Source organism: Hordeum vulgare, chromosome 2H (assembly GCF_904849725.1).
Source record: "Hordeum vulgare subsp. vulgare chromosome 2H, MorexV3_pseudomolecules_assembly, whole genome shotgun sequence".
Lineage (NCBI taxonomy): Eukaryota > Viridiplantae > Streptophyta > Magnoliopsida > Poales > Poaceae > Hordeum > Hordeum vulgare.
Window position 1 is genome coordinate 653,706,292 of NC_058519.1, and position 21,686 is coordinate 653,727,977.

The 21,686-nt window shown below is 43.5% G+C and overlaps 1 protein-coding gene across 1 annotated transcript; it reads left to right on the top strand.

The window, feature by feature from the left end:
• The first annotated feature begins 10,941 nt into the window (after nucleotides 1–10,941).
• On the top strand, nucleotides 10,942–16,059 carry LOC123428446 (choline transporter protein 1-like). Its single transcript, XM_045112657.1, has 10 exons — nucleotides 10,942–11,295; nucleotides 12,650–13,008; nucleotides 13,136–13,281; nucleotides 13,587–13,770; nucleotides 13,851–13,924; nucleotides 13,999–14,112; nucleotides 14,235–14,591; nucleotides 14,710–14,970; nucleotides 15,213–15,440; nucleotides 15,540–16,059. Exons 1-10 carry the CDS (start codon nucleotides 11,072–11,074, stop codon nucleotides 15,729–15,731), a joined length of 2,139 nt encoding a protein of 712 aa, XP_044968592.1. The 5' UTR covers nucleotides 10,942–11,071; the 3' UTR covers nucleotides 15,732–16,059.
• The last annotated feature ends 5,627 nt before the right edge of the window (nucleotides 16,060–21,686 follow it).

Sequence of the window (21,686 nt, forward strand, 5' to 3'; positions counted from 1 at the left end):
CGGATCGAGGGACGTGAGGACATTCCACTACATCAACCGCGTTCACTAACGCTTCTGCTGTACGATCTACAAGGGTACGTAGATCACTCATGTTGGAAATATGCCCTAGAGGCAATAATAAATTAGTTATTATTATATTTCTTAGTTCATGATAATCGTTTATTATCCATGCTATAATTGTATTGATTGGAAACACAATACTTGTGTGGATACATAGACAAAACACTGTCCCTAGTAAGCCTCTAGTTGACTAGCTCGTTGATCAAAGATGGTCAAGGTTTCCTGGCCATAGGCAAGTGTTGTCACTTGATAACGGGATCACATCATTAGGAGAATCATGTGATGGACTAGACCCAAACTAATAGACGTAGCATGTTGATCGTGTCATTTTGTTGCTACTGTTTTCTGCGTGTCAAGTATTTATTCCTATGACCATGAGATCATATAACTCACTGACACCGGAGGAATGCTTTGTGTGTATCAAACGTCGCAACGTAACTGGGTGACTATAAAGATGCTCTACAGGTATCTCCGAAGGTGTTAGTTGAGTTAGTATGGATCAAGACTGGGATTTGTCACTCCGTGTGACGGAGAGGTATCTCGGGGCCCACTCGGTAATACAACATCACACATAAGCCTTGCAAGCAATGTAACTTAGTGTAAGTTGCGGGATCTTGTATTACGGAACGAGTAAAGAGACTTGCCGGTAAACGAGGTTGAAATAGGTATACGGATACTGACGATCGAATCTCGGGCAAGTAACATACCGAAGGACAAAGGGAATGACATACGGGATTATACGAATCCTTGGCACTGAGGTTCAAACGATAAGATCTTCGTAGAATATGTAGGATCCAATATGGGCATCCAGGTCCCGCTATTGGATATTGACCGAGGAGTCTCTCGGGTCATGTCTACATAGTTCTCGAACCCGCAGGGTCTGCACACTTAAGGTTCGACGATGTTTTATGCGTATTTGAGTTATATGGTTGGTTACCGAATGTTGTTTGGAGTCCCGGATGGGATCACGGACGTCACGAGGGTTTCCGGAATGGTCCGGAGACGAAGATTGATATATAGGATGACCTCATTTGGTTACCGGAAAGTTTCCGGGCATTACCGGAAAAGTTTCGGGCTCATCGGTAGTGTACCGGGAGTGCCGGGAGGGGTGCCGGGGACCATCGGGAGGGGTGTCACGCCCCAAGGGGTCTCATGGGCTATGGGAAGAGATAAACCAGCCCCTAGTGGGCTGGAATAAGTTCCCACTAAGGCCCATAAGGTTTGAGAAGGAAAAAACACAAGGTGGAAAGAGTTTCCAAGTGGGAAGGTGGAATCCTACTCCAAGTAGGATTGGAGTAGGACTCCTCCACCTCCAATTTCGGCCAAACCTTTGGGTTTTGAGGCTGCCTCCTCCCCTCCCTCCCACCTATATATACGGAGGTTTTAGGGCTGATTTGAGACGACTTTTCTCACGGCTGCCCGACCACATACCTTCATAGTTTTTCCTCTAGATCGCGTTTCTGCGGAGCTCGGGCGGAGCCCTGCTGAGACAAGATCATCACCAACCTCCGGAGCGCCGTCACGCTGCCGGAGAACTCTTCTACCTCTCCGTCTCTCTTGCTGGATCAAGAAGGCCGAGATCATCGTCGAGCTGTACGTGTGCTGAACGCGGAGGTGCCGTCCGTTCGGTACTAGATCGTGGGACTGATCGCGGGATTGTTCGCGGGGCGGATCGAGGGACGTGAGGACGTTCCACTACATCAACCGCGTTCTCTAACGCTTCTGCTGTACGATCTACAAGGGTACGTAGATCACTCATCCCCTCTCGTAGATGGACATAACCATGATAGGTCTTCGTGCGCGTAGGAAAAATTTTGTTTCCCATGCGACGTTTCCCAACAGTGGCATCATGAGCTAGGTTCATGCGTAGATGTCTTCTCGAGTAGAACACAAAAGGTTTTGTGGGCGGTGATATGCGTTTTGCTGCCCTCCTTAGTCTTTTCTTGATTCCGCGGTATTGTTAGATTGAAGCGGCTTGGACCGACATTACTCGTACGCTTACGAGAGACTGGTTTCATCGTTACGAGTAACCCCCTTTGCTCAAAGATGACTGGCAAGTGTCGGTTTCTCCAACTTTAGTTGAATCGGATTTGACCGAGGAGGTCCTTGGATGAGGTTAAATAGCAACTCATATATCTCCGTTGTGGTGTTTGCGTAAGTAAGATGCGATCCTACTAGATACCCTTGGTCACCACGTAAAACATGCAACAACAAAATTAGAGGACGTCTAACTTGTTTTTGCAGGGTATGATTGTGATATGACGTGGCCAACGATGTGATGTGATATATTGGATGTATGAGATGATCATGTTGTAATAGAAATATCGACTTGCACGTCGATGGTACGGCAACCGGCAGGAGCCATAGGGTTGTCTTTATACTAACATATGTGCTTGCAGATGCGTTTACTATTTTGCTAGGCTGTAGCTTTAGTAGTGATAGCATAAGTAGCACGACAACCACGATGGCAACACGTTGATGGATGATCATGGTGTGGCGCCGGTGACAAGAAGATCGTGCCGGTGCTTTGGTGATGGAGATCAAGAAGCACATGATGATGGCCATATCATGTCACTTATGAATTGCATGTGATGTTAATCCTTTTATGCACCTTATTTTGCTTAGAACGACGGTAGCATTATGAGGTGATCTCTCACTAAAATTTCAAGACGAAATTGTGTTCTCCCCGACTGTGCACCGTTGCGACAGTTCTTCGTTTCGAGACACCACGTGATGATCGGGTGTGATAGACTCAACGTTCACATACAACGGGTGCAAAACAGTTGCACACGCGGAACACTCGGGTTAAGCTTGACGAGCCTAGCATGTGCAGACATGGCCTCGGAACACATGAGACCGAAAGGTCGAGCATGAATCGTATAGTTGATATGATTAGCATAGGGATGCTTACCACTGAAACTATTCTCGACTCACGTGATGATCGGACTTGAGATAGCGGATTTGGATCATGTACCACTCAAATGACTAGAGAGATGTACTTTTTGAGTGGGAGTTCTTAAGTAATATGATTAATTGAACTAATTGTCATGAACATAGTCTAATGGTCTTTGCGAATTACGATGTAACTTGCGCTATAGCTCTACTGTTTTTATATGTTCCTAGAGAAAATTTAGTTGAAAATTGATAGTAGCAACCTTTGCAGACTGAGTCTGTAAAACCGAGGATTGTCCTCGTTGCTACGCAGAAGGCTTATGTCCTTAATGCACCACTCGGTGTGCTGCACCTCGAGCGTCGTCTGTGGATGCTATGAACATCCAACATACACATTACTGATGACTACACGATAGTTCAGTGCAAGATACTTGATGGCTTAGAAGCAAGGCGCCGAAAACGTTGTAAAACGTCACGGAACATAAGTGATGTTCCGAAGAGATGCAATTGTGATTTCATGCTTGTGCCCTTGTTAAGAGGTACTAGACCTCCAACAAGATTCTTTGACCACAAAGTAAAGGAGAAAAGCTCAATCGTTGAGCATGTGCTCAGATTGTCTGAGTACGACAATCACTTGAATCAAGTGGGAGCTAATCTTCCAGATGAGATAGTGATGGTTCTCCAAAAGTCACTGCCACCAAGCTTTGAGAGCTTCGTGATGAACTATGACATATCAAGGATAGATACAATGATCCTTGAGTGATTCGCGACGTTTGACACTGCGAAAGTAGAAATCAAGAAGGAGCATCAATAGTTGATGGTTTGGAAAACCACTAAGTTTCAAGAAAGGCGAGGGCTAGAAGGGATACTTCGTGAAATGGCAAAACAGTTGCTGCGCTAATGAAGAGACCCAAGATTAAACCCAAACCCGAGACTAAGTGCTTCTGTAATAAGGGGAACAGTCACTGAGGCGGAGCAACTCTAGATACTTGGTAGATAAGAAGGCTGGCAAAAGTCGAAAGAAGTATATTTGATATACATAATGTTGATGTGTACTTTACTAGTACTCCTAGTAGCATGAGGGTATTGGATACCGGTTTGGTTGCTAAGTGATTAGTAACGCGAAATGAAAGCTACGACATAAACGGAGACTAGCTAAAGGCGAGGTGACGATATGTGTTGGAAGTGTTTCCAAGGTTGATATGATCAAACGCCGCACGCTCCCTCTACCATCGGGATTGGTGTTGAACCTAAATAATTGTTATTTGGTGCTTGAGTTAGGCATGAACATGATTGGATCGTGTTTATTGCAATACGATTATTCATTCAAAGAGAATAATGGTTACTCTATTTGCTTGAATAATCACCTTCAATGGTTTATTGAATCTCGATTGTAGTGTTACACATTGGTGCCAAAAGATACGAGTTAAATGATGATAGTACCACTTACTTGTGGCACTGCCGCTTGAGTCATGTTAGTATGAATTGCATGAAGAGGCTCCATGCTGATGGATCTTTACTCACCTGATTTCGAATCACTAGTGACATGCAAATCATACCACATGAGCAAGGCCTTGTTTTCATTGAGATGAAACAAGATAGTAACTTGTTGGAAGTGATACATTTTGATGTATGCAGTCCAGTGAGTGCTGAGGCACGCAGTGGATATCATTATGTTCTTACTTCACTGACGACTTGAGTAGATACAGGAGTATTTACTTAATGAATCACAAGTCTGAAATATTGAAAAGTTCAATTCTGTTTCAGAGTGAAGTTCGTCGTAACAAGAGGATGAACTGTCTACGATATGATCATAGAAATGAATATCTGAGTTACGAGTTTTTGGTACACAGTTAAGACAATGTGGAAATTGTTTCACAGTTCATGCCACCTGGAACATCATGGTGTGATGATGTGTCTGAACGTCATACCACGCACTATTTAGTATGGTGCATGATGTGATGTATCTTATCGAATTACCACTATCGTTTATGGGTTATGCATTAGAGACAACCACATTCACTTTAAATAGGGCACCGCGTATTTCCGTTGAGATGACACAGTATAGACTGAGGTTTAGAGAAATCTAAACTGTCGTTTCTTGAAAGTTTGGGGCTTCGAAACTTATGTGAAAAAGGTTTTAGTCTGATAAGCTCGAACCCAAAGCGGATAAATGCATCTTCATAGGATATCCAAAACAGTTGGGTACATCTCCTATCTCAGATCCGAAAGCAAAGTGTTTGTTTCTAGAAAAGGATCCTTTCTCGAGAAAAGGTTTATCTCGAAAGAATTGAGTGGGAGGGTAGTAGAACTTGATGAGGTTATTGAACCATCACTTCAACCAGTGTGTAGCAGGGCGTAGGAAGTTGTTCCTGTGGCGCCTACACCAATTGAAGTGGAAGCTGATGATGGTGATCATTGAGCTTCGAATCAAGTTACTACAAACCTCGTAGGTCGACAAGGTCGCGTACTGCTGCAGAGTAGTACGGTAACCCTGTCTTGGAGGTCATGTTGTTGAGCAACAGTGAACCTACGAGTTATGGAGAAAGCGATGGTGGGCCCAGATTCCGACAAATGGCTGGAAGCCATGAAATCCGAGAGAGGATCCATGTGTGAAACCAAAGTGTAGACTTTGGTAGAACTACTTGATGGTCATGGGACTATTGGGTAAAATGGATCTTTAAAAGAAGACAAACGATGATGGTGATAAGTCACTATTAAGAAAAGCTCGACTTGTCGCAAAGATATTTTCGACAAGATCAAACAGTTGACTATGATGAGACTTTCTCACTCGTAGCGATGCTAAAGGTCTGTTAGAATTATGTTAGTTGTTGATGCATTATTTATGAAATATTGCACGTAGGATGTCAAAACATTGTTTTCTCGACGGTTTCCTTGAGCAAACATTGTATGTGATACAACGAGAAGGTTTTGTCGATCCTAAAGATACTAGCAAGTATGCAAGCTCCAGTGATCCTTCAATGGACTGGTGCAAGCATCTCGGAGTTGGAATATACACTTTGATGAGATGATCAAAGATTTTGGGTGTGTACAAGGTTTATGAGAAACTTGTATTTCCAAAGAAGTGAGTAGGAGCACTATAGAATTTCTGATAGGTATATGTGGTTGACATATTGTGGATCAGAAGTAACGTAGAATTTCTGTAAAGCATACAAGATTGTTTGAAAGAAGTTTTCAAAGGAGTACCTGGATTACGCTACTTGAACATTGAGCATCAAAGATCTATGGAGATAGATCGAAAACGCTTAATAGAAGTTTCAACAAGATGCATGCCTTGACAAGTTTTTGAAAGAGTTCAAAATAGATCAACAAAGAAGGAGTTCTTGGTTGCGTTGTGAGGTGTGAATTTGAGTAAGACTCAAAACCTGACCACGGCAGAATAAAGAGAATAGACGAAGGTCGTCTTCTATGCCTTAGCCGTAGAATCTAAACTATGCCATGCTGTGTACCGCACCTAATGTGTGCCTTGACTCAAAGTCTGTTGAGGGTACAGAGAGTGATCCATGATTGAATCACTAGCAGCGGTCAAAATTTATCCTTAGTAACTAATGGACTAAGGAATTTTTCTTGATTATGGAGGTGGTTGAAGAGTTCGTCGTAAAGGGTTACGTCGATGTAAGCTTTGACACTAATCCGAATAACTATGAGTAGTGAAACGGATTCGTATAGTAGAGTAGATATTTGGAGCATTTCCGAATAGCATGTAGTAGCAGCATCTATAAGATGACATAAAGATTTGTAAAGAACGCACGGATCTGAAAGTTTCAGAACCGTTGACTAAAACCTCTCTCACGAGCAAGACGTGATCAGACCCCATAACTATATGGGTGTTGGATTCGTTGGAATCACATGGTGATGTGAACTAGATTATTGACTCTAGTGCAAGTGGGAGACTGTTGGAAATATGCCCTAGAGGCAATAATAAATTAGTTATTATTATATTTCTTAGTTCATGATAATCGTTTATTATCCATGCTATAATTGTATTGATTGGAAACACAATACTTGTGTGGATACATAGACAAAACACTGTCCCTAGTAAGCCTCTAGTTGACTAGCTCGTTGATCAAAGATGGTCAAGGTTTCCTGGCCATAGGCAAGTGTTGTCACTTGATAACGGGATCACATCATTAGGAGAATCATGTGATGGACTAGACCCAAACTAATAGACGTAGCATGTTGATCGTGTCATTTTGTTGCTACTGTTTTCTGCGTGTCAAGTATTTATTCCTATGACCATGAGATCATATAACTCACTGACACCGGAGGAATGCTTTGTGTGTATCAAACGTCGCAACGTAACTGGGTGACTATAAAGATGCTCTACAGGTATCTCCGAAGGTGTTAGTTGAGTTAGTATGGATCAAGACTGGGATTTGTCACTCCGTGTGACGGAGAGGTATCTCGGGGCCCACTCGGTAATACAACATCACACATAAGCCTTGCAAGCAATGTAACTTAGTGTAAGTTGCGGGATCTTGTATTACGGAACGAGTAAAGAGACTTGCCGGTAAACGAGGTTGAAATAGGTATACGGATACTGACGATCGAATCTCGGGCAAGTAACATACCGAAGGACAAAGGGAATGACATACGGGATTATACGAATCCTTGGCACTGAGGTTCAAACAATAAGATCTTCGTAGAATATGTAGGATCCAATATGGGCATCCAGGTCCCGCTATTGGATATTGACCGAGGAGTCTCTCGGGTCATGTCTACATAGTTCTCGAACCCGCAGGGTCTGCACACTTAAGGTTCGACGATGTTTTATGCGTATTTGAGTTATATGGTTGGTTACCGAATGTTGTTCGGAGTCCCGGATGGGATCACGGACGTCACGAGGGTTTCCGGAATGGTCCGGAGACGAAGATTGATATATAGGATGACCTCATTTGGTTACCGGAAAGTTTCCGGGCATTACCGGAAAAGTTTCGGGCTCATCGGTAGTGTACCGGGAGTGCCGGGAGGGGTGCCGGGGACCATCGGGAGGGGTGTCACGCCCCAAGGGGTCTCATGGGCTATGGGAAGAGATAAACCAGCCCCTAGTGGGCTGGAATAAGTTCCCACTAAGGCCCATAAGGTTTGAGAAGGAAAAACACAAGGTGGAAAGAGTTTCCAAGTGGGAAGGTGGAATCCTACTCCAAGTAGGATTGGAGTAGGACTCCTCCACCTCCAATTTCGGCCAAACCTTTGGGTTTTGAGGCTGCCTCCTCCCCTCCCTCCCACCTATATATACGGAGGTTTTAGGGCTGATTTGAGACGACTTTTCTCACGGCTGCCCGACCACATACCTTCATAGTTTTTCCTCTAGATCGCGTTTCTGCGGAGCTCGGGCGGAGCCCTGCTGAGACAAGATCATCACCAACCTCCGGAGCGCCGTCACGCTGCCGGAGAACTCTTCTACCTCTCCGTCTCTCTTGCTGGATCAAGAAGGCCGAGATCATCGTCGAGCTGTACGTGTGCTGAACGCGGAGGTGCCGTCCGTTCGGTACTAGATCGTGGGACTGATCGCGGGATTGTTCGCGGGGCGGATCGAGGGACGTGAGGACGTTCCACTACATCAACCGCGTTCTCTAACGCTTCTGCTGTACGATCTACAAGGGTACGTAGATCACTCATCCCCTCTCGTAGATGGACATCACCATGATAGGTCTTCGTGCGCGTAGGAAAATTTTTGTTTCCCATGCGACGTTCCCCAACAACTCATCCCCTCTCGTGGATGGACATCACCATGATAGGTCTTCGTGCGCGTAGGAAATTTTTTGTTTCCCATGCGACGTTCCCCAACATGGCTAACTCCTTAGTCACATTGCTTGCAAGACTTATTGTGATGGTGCCTTACCGAGTGGGCCCTGAGATACCTCTCCGTCACACGGAGTGACAAATCCTAGTCTTGATCCATGCCAACCCAGCAGACACCTTCGAAGATACCTGTAGAGCACCTTTATAGTCACCCAGTAACGTTGCGACGTTTGATACACACAAGGTATTCCTCCGGTGTCCGGGAGTTGCATCATCTCATGGTCATAGGAACAGATACATTGACATACGGAAAACTGTAGCAATAAACTGACACGATCATATGCTACGTTTATAGTTTAGGTCTTGTCCATCACATCATTCTCCTAATGATGTGATCCCGTTATCAAGCAACAACACTTGTCCATGGCTAGGAAATCTTAACCATCTTTGATCAACGAACTAGTCAACTAGAGGCTCACTAGGGATAGTGTTTTGTCTATGTACCCACACATGTATTTGAGTTTCCAATTAATACAATTATAGCATGGACAATAAACGATTATCATGAACAAGGAAATATAATAATAACTAATTTATTATTGCCTCTAGGGCATATTTCCAACATGTATTGTGGCAAGTCTCGTGATGCAACAATTGTGCTAGAGGCCATAGCATCCCATGACTTATGAATTTGGCATTGCTTTTTTGATATGCCGGGTACTCTCAATGATATCAATCTGTTGCAACGGTCTCATTTGTTTGATAGTCTTGCTAGTGGTGATGCTCCTGCTTACAACTACACTATCAATAGGCATGAATACACAAAGGGGTACTATCTTGCAGATGACATATACCCTTGTTGGTGCATATTTATCAGAGCATCATAGACCCCCAAACTAGGAAAGGGTGTGAATTCGCAAGGGCACAAGAGGGAGTCAGAAAAGATATTGAAAGAACATTTGGGGTTTTGCAATCCAGGTTTACCATTGTTCGTGGTCCTGCTCGGTTTTATGACAAGTGGTCCTTGAAAAACATCATGACATGATGTGTTATTCTTTACAATATGATTATCAAAGATGAGAGAGACATGAACTTGGAGTTCTTCTACGACAATGTGGGTAGCTGTGTCAAACCAGCTAAAGACTCTAACCGAATTAGAGTTTTTCTTGAGACCTACAAGGAGATTAAAAATGCAAACACCCATTGTCAACTTTAGAAGGATCTCATTGAACACCATTAGTAAAGGGTTGGGCGGTAACACATTCCATTTTTTCCATTCATTTTCATTTAATTCATGTGTGATTTGTTCAATGGACAAGTTTGATATTGAATTATTTAGTTTGATACGGTGATTTGACTAATCATTGTACTTTGGATGATTATTGTATTGTAATATTGATATTTTTCTTATATTGCACATTAATAATTTCGATTTACGGGGTATTCAGTTTACGAATCGACGCGACGGCGTCCAAACAGACCCCGCACAGTCGATTCATAAAAAAATATCTTGTACGAATATCTTTTTTACGGGTTCGTTTTATGGGGTCCGACACTGTCCGCGTTCACGTCGGTCTCTAAAACCGTTTTTCCACGAATTATAAACGGTTTTTATGGATTAGCAGTATAAGGCGTCTGATAGATAGAGATGCTCTTAGGTTGTTGGCTGTTTGCGGGAGTTTGAAGCCCGCGCTGGAGGACAGCATTCAGGACGAATGGTTGGAATCGTGGTAACATGCGACATGTTAGCATGCAGGGAAGAAGAAGGTTCACCCACGGCATCATTTTTCTGAACGCGGATCCAGATCGGTGTACACGTCTGGCAGACGCGGCCCACCCACCCACCCACATGGACATGGAGGCTCGCCGTCTCTGGACCCGGGCGGAGGCGCACCACGGCTTGCGACGGTGGTCGGCGTGCCTTTTGATGCGAGAACAAGACAGTTTCCCAGAAACAACGGCCGGGCCCATCGCTTCTTCCTCCGGCCACCGCGGTCGTCTCTGGTTAATAATAACTCCGTCCCCATTGACCGCGCGGTTAGTAGAGTAGTACCACTGGTAATGACGACTGACTGACGGCAGTTACCCACACATACATGTGCAGCGCCTGCACACCCAACCCCAACCCCAACCCCGACCGGGTCCCCCTTCCTCTCGCCGCCCCTCCTCCTTTTCCTGCGCTTGCTTTTCCCACGAGCGCAGCAGCAGAAAAGGCCAAATCCACACTCCCACACCCATCACTCCCACTCCCCTGCTCCCCATCCTTCCCTCCTCTGCTCTGCTCTGCTTGCTCTCCACCCCCTCCCGCAGATCACTGCCGCCGCCGCAAGGCCGCCGCGCGCGTGCTCGCTCAATGGGCGGGCCGCTGGGCGCCATCATCGGCCGCTACCCCTCGGCCACCGCCACCGCCGGGGCCGGGGGAGAGGACGCCGACGCGGGCGGCGGCACGGCCAGCCTGGGCATTATCCGGCACGACCGCCGGTGCCGCGACCTGGCCTTCCTCGTCCTCTTCGCCGCCTTCTGGGTCGCCATGATCGTCAACTCAAGCTTCGCTTTCAACCAGGGCAACCCGCTCAGGTCTGCTCCGCCCCCTCCTCAGATTCATCGCTTCTTGCCTGCCTCTCCTGCGCGCAGATCTCCGTCTGCGCCGCGCATTCCCAACTGCTCCTCAGCCCATTGTCTTCTTTTTACATTTTATTTTTTCCTGCGCAATTAATTAGTACCAGCAGCAGCAAATCAGGGGGGAAAGAAAGAAAGAAACGCTTGCTTGCTTGCTTGCTCGCTCGCTCCTGTTGCTTTCGCTGACTATCTGCTCCAGGATTTACTACTACTACTAGTACAGTACTGATTACTGAATGAATTCATGAACGAGTCTCGCTGACTGTGTAACTGGAACTAGCAGCTCCGAGGAGGGAGGCCGCCATGCCCATGTTGCTGCTGCTAGTGCCAAACCGAATCTGGTTCTTGCTAGGGTCTGCCAGCCGATTTTTATGGCCATGTAAACAAGAAAAGGTGGAAGCCGCCTTTGCTTTCCGGACTTTGATGCCCGCTTACAGGCAGTAGAGCTGTGTGTGTGTGGTGGCCCTGGGAATTGTATCCCCTCCCTAAAACCCTCTTCAAAGGCTTCTTTTCTTTTCTTTTCCTTTGTGCTCTGCTCTCCGTGCTGCTCAGTGGGCTCAAAGCAGACGGCACTTTCTCTGCCCCTGCCTACATACGAGTATATGCTCTGGCTAACCGCACTGCAATGTACTCACCACTGACTTTCGGGGTGGCATGAATTCAGTCTTGTGAAAACTTTTGAGTATCATTATTGCAGTTTGTAACTTTGTACATAGCTATATCGGTTTATTACTACTACCACTACCACCGTTCTGTAATCATGTGAAGCATGTACATGGAATTTTGTTGGTCATCCAATCATTTCGGCGAGTTATTTTTTACGTGGTACACCGTCACCTTTTCCTTTCTTTCTGCAATTGTTCTTTGATGCTGTTATCCTATAGTTGCTCTTGAGTACCTGCCATCTACTCCCTCCGTTCCTAAATATAAGACCTTGTAGAGATTTCATTATAGACTACATACAGAGCAAAATGAGTGAATCTACACTTTAAAATATGTCTATATACATCCGTATGTACTCCATACTACAATCTCTACAAGGTCTTATATTTAGGAACGGAGGGAGTATATTAGTAGTTTAGAAGACTTGGCCGGAAGCACATTTCTCTGTTAAATAGTACTCCCTCCGTCCCAAAATAAGTGTCATTGATCTAGTATAAAATTTGTACTAACTTAGTACAAATTTTGCGACACTTATTTTGGGACGGAGGGAGTAGCATTTTGTCAACCTGGAATGTTCTTGCTATTCGCAACCTGAACATTTAGATTACATGGGCAGGGTAAGACTGACATCTTGTTCTTGCTCGTGCAGGCTGACATACGAGCTGGACTACAAAGGGAACGTCTGTGGTGACAGGCACGGCGACCCTGACGTGCACGAGCTCGAGGTCAGGTATTGGTTGGACCCGAACCAGGTGTACCAAAGTGGACTCAAGGGCAGCAAGACTAACCTGGCAGATGCCAAGGCCATCTGCTTGATGGAGTGCCCTACTCCGGCACCGGATGGACTAAACTTTGTCTGTGATTACCCGGAAGGGGACATCAGGCTCTCGGTTGATGATTGGATCAATAGGGACTATAACTACTTCGATGTTCTAACACCTGATATGAGGAACAGCTCCCTTCAGCTTCAGGGACCGTGCTACCCTGTCATATTCCCTAGCGTAAACGGTAAGCCGGTAATCTTCACTCTCAGCCATTTCATGACACCTTTGTGTAAGCATGGAGCAACAGTACAGCTCGAGTTAGTCAACTAGTACAATGAGATGACTAATTTAGAATATTCTTGTTCTTTCAGTCTATTGGAGCTGCCAATATATCGCCCGGGCATCCAATGTTTCTTTGACGCACTGGCTACAGCTGGGTGGTGTAAACATTGAACAGAATATGCTTATAGATAAAACAATCCACAAGGCCATCGATTCCAGATCTGCAGTCCTCAAGGTTCTTAATCTTCCAGGAGCCAAAACAATCTCCCTTCTTGTTATCTGCTTAATGCTGAAATTAAGTGGCAATTGGTCCTTGGAACTCCCACTGTTTATCCTGAACGTGCATTAAACTTCAACTATAATTTTATTCTAACTTCAAAGGAATTTTGCTGCACTGTGATTGTCCTTGTAGGAGTTTGTACTTGATAGTGGTTATTTACAGCGAGTCTCCACTCTCCACAACACCATTACTATTTTTGTAAAGTAAATCCCTGATGCAACCAATAATGTATAGCATCTGACATTTTCTTTTATTTGCAGAGATATGTTGCGGACATTGGGAAGTCTTGGCCTGTGCTAATCGTCTGTGGTGCACTCCTTCCTCTTTTCTTGTCAGTGATCTGGTTGCTTATGATACGTTATTTTGTTGCTGCGATGACATGGATAACAGTAGTGCTCTTCAATGCCCTTATAGTATCTGTTACTATGTTTTGTTACATCAAAGGTACATATCACTAGTGCCATTTGCCATGTTATGTCTGAGGCATGTGACATTATTCCTAACTGGCTACGTTATACATTCAGCTGGTTGGCTCGGAAATGATCCCTTAACGGTTGTTATTGGTGAAAGTGATCCATATGTTCACATCAGCGGGCGGGTAAGTGCTCTGAATCGAGTCAACTTTTTACAAGGTCAAGCTGCTTGTTATCTGATCATTTACCTTCTTACCAGGAAATAAGCCATCTTCATGTTGCCACAGTGCTGATGACAGTAATAATGATCATTGCCTTTCTGTCCTCGATAGCTATTGTCCGGCGTATACTGATAGCCACACCTGTCCTGAAGGTAAGTAGCTCACTGGATATGCAAAGGCGATGCTTGGTTCCAAAAGCACGATGCATCAACGCTACCTCTATTGTGATATACCTAATAATTTCTGTGCATTAAAATCGAAAAATTATTTTCAGGTTGCTGCAAAGGTCATTGGTGAAGTTCAGGCACTGATAGTTTTCCCAGTTGTGCCGTACTTTATCCTCGCTATCTTTTATATGTTCTGGTTTTCTGCCACACTCCACCTCTTCAGCTCTGGCCAGGTTGTCCGAAATGACTGCAGTACAGATTGTTGTTCCTATGATCTGAAGTTGGGCAAAGTAAACTGTGACAACTGCTGTGGGTACAGCATCCATTACACCCCTCATATTGGCATTGCAATTCTTTTCCACTTATTTGGCTGCTACTGGGCTACTCAATTTTTTATGGCATGCTCTGCAACTGTGGTTGCCGGATCAGTTGCTTCCTACTACTGGGCCCGTGGTGAAATATCTGTAAGCACAGCACTTAAGAGTCAGAAGTTTAACTATAATAACTAAATGGGCGCACTTCAAATTTACTCCATATTTCTGCATTCACCATTTACTGACAGTTCAAGCCATTTTGGTGCAGCATGATATACCGTTTTTCAGTGTTGTCTCTTCGCTCAAGCGGCTGATGCGTTACAACCTTGGATCTGCTGCCATAGGCTCGCTTGTTGTATCAGCTGTTGAGTGGGTGCGGTTTATACTAGAATGCCTTCGCCGCAAGTTGAAGCTGGTTGGTTCTGCTCGGGAGAGCTGCTTTGGGAAAGTGTCATCGTCCTCATCTCAGTGCTGCCGGGGCTGCATCGACTGGACCCTCATGTCTGTAAATCGAAATGCCTACATAATGGTAAGCATGAACATTTTTTTGTTCTATTACTGATTGTTCCTGTCCTGAAGCACAATGCCATTGGTTGCTTGCTTTGTTCATAATGCTTTGTACCCGATTGCTGACTAGGCTTTTATGGTGTGCCATTTGGGGCTGTTCATCTCTTCGCATTTGACCTGATAGTTCTGAATTCCTTTTGTCTGTCTATCATTTGTGAGTTGCAACTTTTTGAACTGACAAGGCTTCTCTTTGCTGTTTTGCAGATTGCCATCACAGGGAAAGGGTTCTTCAAAGCTTCGGTGCTCGCTACCGGCCTTATAATGAACAACATACTGCGCATTGGGAAGGTGAATGTCATCGGGGACGTGATCCTGTTCCTGGGGAAGCTGTGCGTGAGCCTGTTCTGCGCACTCTTCGCGTTCCTCATGCTCGACACGCACAAGTACAAGTCGGCGCACAACAAGATATCGTCGCCGCTGGTCCCCGTTCTGGTGAGCATTCCTCTGTTTTTTCAGTGTAGATGTGGAACCCGACATTATATCTCGTTTCCATCACTAAGACTTCTGATGGTGGTGGTGGTGGTGGTGCAGGTGACGTGGGGCCTGGGGTACACGGTGGCGAAGCTGTTCTTCGCGGTGGTGGAGATGTCCATCGACACTATCATCCTGTCCTTCTGCCAGGACGCGGAGGAGCACCAGGGGACGGCGCAGTACGCGCCGCCTCTCCTCATGGAGACGCTGGACGAGCAGGGCGAGCTGCAGAGACTCACTCAAGGACCCTGAACTGAATCTCTCTTATTTATTTTTTCTTTTTCTTAGAACTAGACGTAGAGTGGTGGTAATTTAGTAGAAGCTTTGATAGATCGAGATTCCTGTCCAAGTAATCTTGGCTGGCTGCCTCCCTGTACGTGTTGTCCAGCTTCAACTTGGAGTATCAGTATGTATGTAGGTACGTGTCGCCCCCTGCCCTGATTGGCAAGTGTTGCATATGACGATGCACTTTGCTGATGGAAACTAGTCGTAGTAGTAACTTGAACCATCAGATCCAGTGCATCTTATGCCCATTTGGCTCCAACAAAAAAGACAGATCATGGATGTCTACTTGGAGTAACAACAAGTCTTTCCGGGGTTCAAAGTTTTAACTAGACAAGTATTTGTAGAAGATATTTGTGCGTTATTTTTTTTTTACGAGAAAACCGTGCGCGCGTGCACTTTATATAACATTTTTCAATATAAATTATCTTATTTAAATATAAGATGAACATTTAAAAAAAATATGATGAACATTTTTTAATATAAGATGTATACATATGTGTATAGTTTTTTAATATACAATACAAACAGTGCGTGCGCCCAAAGAATACCCGATCTGAAAAAAGCTAAAGAATTCTGAAATAATTATTTTTCTCGCATATGTCTAGAAAAAATGTTCATCACATCCTTTAATATATATATATATATATATATATATATATATATATATATATATATATATATATATATATATATATTGAACATTATTCAATATACGACACAAACAGTGTGTACGGCCCAAAGAATACCTGATCTGAAAGAAGATAAAGAATTCCAAAAAGATAAATCTCCACTATTAAAGGAGGGTATGCCATCGTGATGGTTCAACCTCGTACCTCAACCCCTCCTTCGCACGCACCCATGCGGTAAGAATCAAAGAAAGTTGCGACCCCTCGCGATAAAAAGAAAAAAGGATGAAAAAGAAAGGGACAAGCCACGACCGCACGTCCCATCTCCCACTACCCCCACTCCCTCGTCTCCAATCCCGCGATTCTTTCATGAGAGAAATCACTGTCATTTTCCTTCTTCTTCATCGCTCAACGTGGCAAAGGCGATGAGCACCTACCGCCCCTTATCTCCTCTCGTATAGCTCTCCTTGTCGCCACAGACCCCTCACCCATGCTCCCTGTCCGCCCTCTATCCCCTGCTTGAAGACGGCTTCCACGGTGAAGGGGAAATTTGTCAACCCCACAACTGTGAGTTAATCCCGTGTCCGTGTGTGTGTGGGTATCTATCTAGGATACCCATTCCTACTTGGTTTGGGTTATGTCCAGCTGAGTAGTATATATATACTTGCACCCCCGTGTAAACTTAGTACCAGATCAGATAGCAAAGCAATATAAAGTATTACGACAGACTCGACATGAGCCTGTGGCCATCAACGATTCAGTGCCTTCGCGTTTTTACGTTCTTGTTGAGAGAGCCGAGTTGATCCTTACAAGGTGACTAAAAAATATCTGTATGTGCCTTGCTGAATTTTATTTTGAATCATCCATGATATTAGACACAAGGTGTTTGTTGGGAATATCACATGCCATTATTAGTCATCTTTAGGGATGGAGCTTAGGCTTTGTCAGAGAGTGGGTGGGGGTGGGGCTGTGTGGTGAAACAGATCATTTCTGAAATTAGCAGCAGCTACAAATACTTGGTTATTCTGAATGCATGTAAGTTTCATTATTTGTCAATTTTATCCACAACTTTCATGTATTTATAGGCAATTAGTGTCAATACTATGATCGTCTATTATCCTCTTTGATTATCTTGCACTGCAGAATTGTTGTGCGATCAAATTTATAGGTGTATTCATTGTTTCTCCTCTTAACTATGTAGATGGAACAATGATCGCACATATAATAGTAAGCTACATTCTCTTCACATTTATGCATATTATTGCTGGGAGAGAAAAATCAATTATAATACACACACATATCTTTTTTCATTTATTTATTCTTGCTCGGAGAGAAAAAAACAAAGTAGCTACAATAACATGTTTTATATAATCGTATGTCTTGCAAACTGAAAAAAGAAACTAACCACTCCCTCCAATACATATTAATTGACGCTGCTTTAGTACAAAGTTGTACTAAAGCAGCGTCCGTTATTATGGATCGGATTGTATTAAAGTAGTGTCAATTAATATGGATTGGAGGGAGTGTCATTTTTTGTTTTCTAACTTGTAATGCAAAATGTGGGAGCTTATATATACCCACATAAAACAAGTAGTTGTTACAAAATTCTTCATTGTTGGTCTTGTATGTCTAAATATTGATGATGTAGTTGTCATCTATAAACAAAACCATTCCTTTTCAAAAAAATTCTTGAGCTGACTGTGATGAGAACGGGAGCTTGGAGGAGGCCATCATGACGATACTGCCACCTCGACAGAGAAAGGCTACGCAACACGAGAACAACGAGGCGAGCCGGTACTCTGCTGGAGCCGGACCATGGGGAGGTTTCAATTTCCAGAAATCTTAGTTGCTAGCATATGTAAGGTTTGAAGTAACGATTGAGCAAATAAGCATCTAAATACGAAGCAATTTCTATGATAATTTATATTTGAGAATGTTGAGTTTGTTGTGGTGGAAGTATTGACTATCTTTCTAACTGGATAAGAAATCGTGTGATCATAATGTACTACTACTTCCTTCATGCTTACATGGGAGAATTGATTGGTTAAAGAGGACAAAAGGTTGCCATTTTATTTTGAACTGGTACAGTTTGTTTGTCGTTGTGAGAACTTTTTTTAGTACAAATCTTAGAGATATGCATATATTTGACATATGCATGGAATGAACACACATTATTGAGGAATCCCCTATATGACATATGATGGCAATCAACCTGCTCACATATGACAGGAATCCCCTATGATTTGTGATTCCTACAAGTGTATGGGGGTATTTGAGGCATATCATAGGAAAATAATTTGCAATAGAGACTCGTGGTGAACTTAGCCATCATGATGTGAACATGCTTCCTTTAATTTGAACTTCTGTTTACTATACTTGATTCATGCTTGCTTTCACTCTGATATGTGGAATTGATGCGTATTTATCTTAATGTTGCTCAAAATATCATGTTTGTAAGATCGGGTAGATATTTTGATGATCTCAACTCATCATGTTTTTTCAATATAATCTCGGTTGTGTTGCAAAAATATTGGCTCCCGTAGCAACGCACGGACAATTAACTAGTATTTGTAGAAGATATTTGCGCGTTATTTTTTTTTACGAGAAAACCGTGCGCGCGTGCACTTTATATAACATTTTTCAATATAAATTATCTTATTTAAATATAAGATGAACATTTAAAAAAATATGATGAACATTTTTTAATATAAGATGTATATATATGTGTATAGTTTTTCAATATACAATACAAACAGTGCGTGCGCCCAAAGAATACCCGATCTGAAAAAAGCTAAAGAATTCTGAAATAATTATTTTTCTCGCATATGTCTAGAAAAAATGTTCATCACATCCTTTAATATATATATATATATATATATTGAACCTTATTCAATATACGACACAAACAGTGTGTACGGCCCAAAGAATACCTGATCTGAAAGAAGATGAAGAATTCCAAAAAGATAAATATATACACTTAAAAAGGGAACTGAATTGATGGAAAATATAAATTTGATGTACAGTAGATTTGATGGAAAAATGTATAAAATGCCTTCCATTTATACAATAATGTTGTACAATTGGAATAAAATACCTTTGAATTATTACAATACTAAACTTGCGGCAAGGCCCATTTGCAATGTAAAAAATAGTACAATAATGTTCATTGTGTTTTAGTAAAAAAAATCCATACTAAACTATGGAAAAAAGAAATGAAAAATAATGAAAAACATGAAAAACCAAACAATAACGAAGTCTGAAAAACATAAAAGAAATCTTGTCTGGTCATTTTCCGTTTTGTTTTATTTGTTTAAGCTTACGATGTTATAAAGCCGTAGTATCCTTTTGTGGTCAAAGGAGGGTAGTTGGTGTAGTGGCATTGTCGCGCAAGTTCGATCGGAAGATGCCCCGTTTGAATCCTGATCGCGTAGGCCTTTCTAATATTTTCGCAAAGGACATGTCCATGATTAAATATAGTGGCAGGGGTATTTCTACAAAAACATATGGTACATGTCAAAATATTTTCGCAAAGGACATGTCCATGGTTAAATATAGTGACAGTGATCTTTCTGCAAAAACATATGGCACATGTCCGGGCCAGGTTTGTGAGATACGTGGTCACCCTTGCAATTATCTCGTTTGGCCATTGGGTTTCCTCCCATACTTCCTTCCTCTGAGCTGACTAGATAAGGGGGTGTCTATGAGCCCAAGCTCCAGAATATGTTTTCGCTCTGAGGGTTGTTTCTTCTCATGCACCGCAGCTTGCTCTTCTGATCCGGGACATCCTTCCTCTGCAAATCCTCCTTTAAGCCACCCCTGAACTGGTAGATCTTGCTCTTCTGATCCGGGACATCCTGCAACGCGTAACGGGCCAGCTCGTGGAACTCGACATTGTACTTGTACACAGAATTGCTGCCCTGCTTCAAACGCCTGAACTTCTCACGCATCTCCTCAACAAAACTGGAAGGGATGTAGTGGGACCTGAAGTCACGACAAAACTCGTCCCAAGACATCACCCTGTCACCTCTGGAGTCCTTAAGCTGCTGCCACCAAATAGAAGCCTGCCCCTTCAACTGAAACGTAGCAAACTTGACATAATCCGCAGGACGCACATTGCTACACTCGAAATGCTTGTTCATATCACGGATCCAATCTTCCGCATCAAACGGCTGGTCGCAAGACGTGAACGTCTTAGGCTGGTTTGACAGGAACTGACTCAGATTGGCGAAGTGATTGCCACCCTGCTGGAAATTGCCCTGCTGATGATTGGCTCTCTCCTAGATCAACTGCAACAACATCTGAGTGTTTGCATTAGTAGCTGCCAACATCGCCTGCCAGGCCTCTGCAGGAGGAGGCGGCGGCGGCATATCCTCACGCGCTGGAGTCTGACGAGTCGGTGGAGCCATCCTGAAGACGGACATCATATTAGTCCACAGAATAATTGAAGATATTGCTGAATCAAAAGACAAGAATATCTGAACAGAATTTAGCATTGCACTCGAACAACATAGCAGGAGTGCATCCTCAAAGTAACAGACGACAAAATTCCGATAAGGACCACTGCAAACAAGTGTGAGCTAGAACTGCTCGGAACAAACATAAGACCGAGATTTCCCAAACCTCAATCAAGCGTCTGTAGGAAGATAGCCCTATAAGATACTACTAGATATCCCACCTATGAATTCCCGAAATAACTGGTCATGCAATCAGGTACACGGATACAAGGAGTATTTCACACAACTCCTAAACTAACCCGTCACCTGTATCACATCCTTCAACACACGACCAGCATCTCGGACTTTCATCTACAACAGATCCTCGTGATCACAACGATACAAAGTGTGGTAATACCCCCGAACAATCTACACCAGTACTGGGGACATCGGGGTTACCTCACCACTACCCGTATTGAAGCAATAACGAACACCCTCCGTTCTTAGATACTCAGAAATCTGAATGATGGCGATGTGCGCAAGAATCCCTGGAGCTCAACTCCCGTGATACTTAGAGCAGATAGGAGGCACCAGGACATGATTCCGTCACATCGAAATCATATAGATTTCACAAATACCCGCGTGATCCTAAAAAAAATTTTGAGCGAGAAAAGGAGTAGAGTTAAAGATATCCTAAGACGGGAACCTCACCAGAGCATAGAAGAGGAGAAAAAAGAATCCTACTCTCCGATATAACTAAGACTCAAAACATTTTCTAGACTCGACTCGGCCAAGTACGATCACACAAAGGCTCCTATGGTCGTAAGGCTCTGATTACCAACTTGTAACGACCAAGATGCGGT

Bases quoted from the DNA above. Each gene is read 5' to 3' on its own strand.
- LOC123428446 (XM_045112657.1), top strand. From the start codon at position 11,072: ATGGGCGGGCCGCTGGGCGCCATCATCGGCCGCTACCCCTCGGCCACC. The intron at 13,925-13,998 runs GTAAGTGCTCTG...CCTTCTTACCAG, and splicing joins ATGTTCACATCAGCGGGCGG to GAAATAAGCCATCTTCATGT. The intron at 14,592-14,709 runs GTAAGCACAGCA...ATTTTGGTGCAG, and splicing joins GGGCCCGTGGTGAAATATCT to CATGATATACCGTTTTTCAG.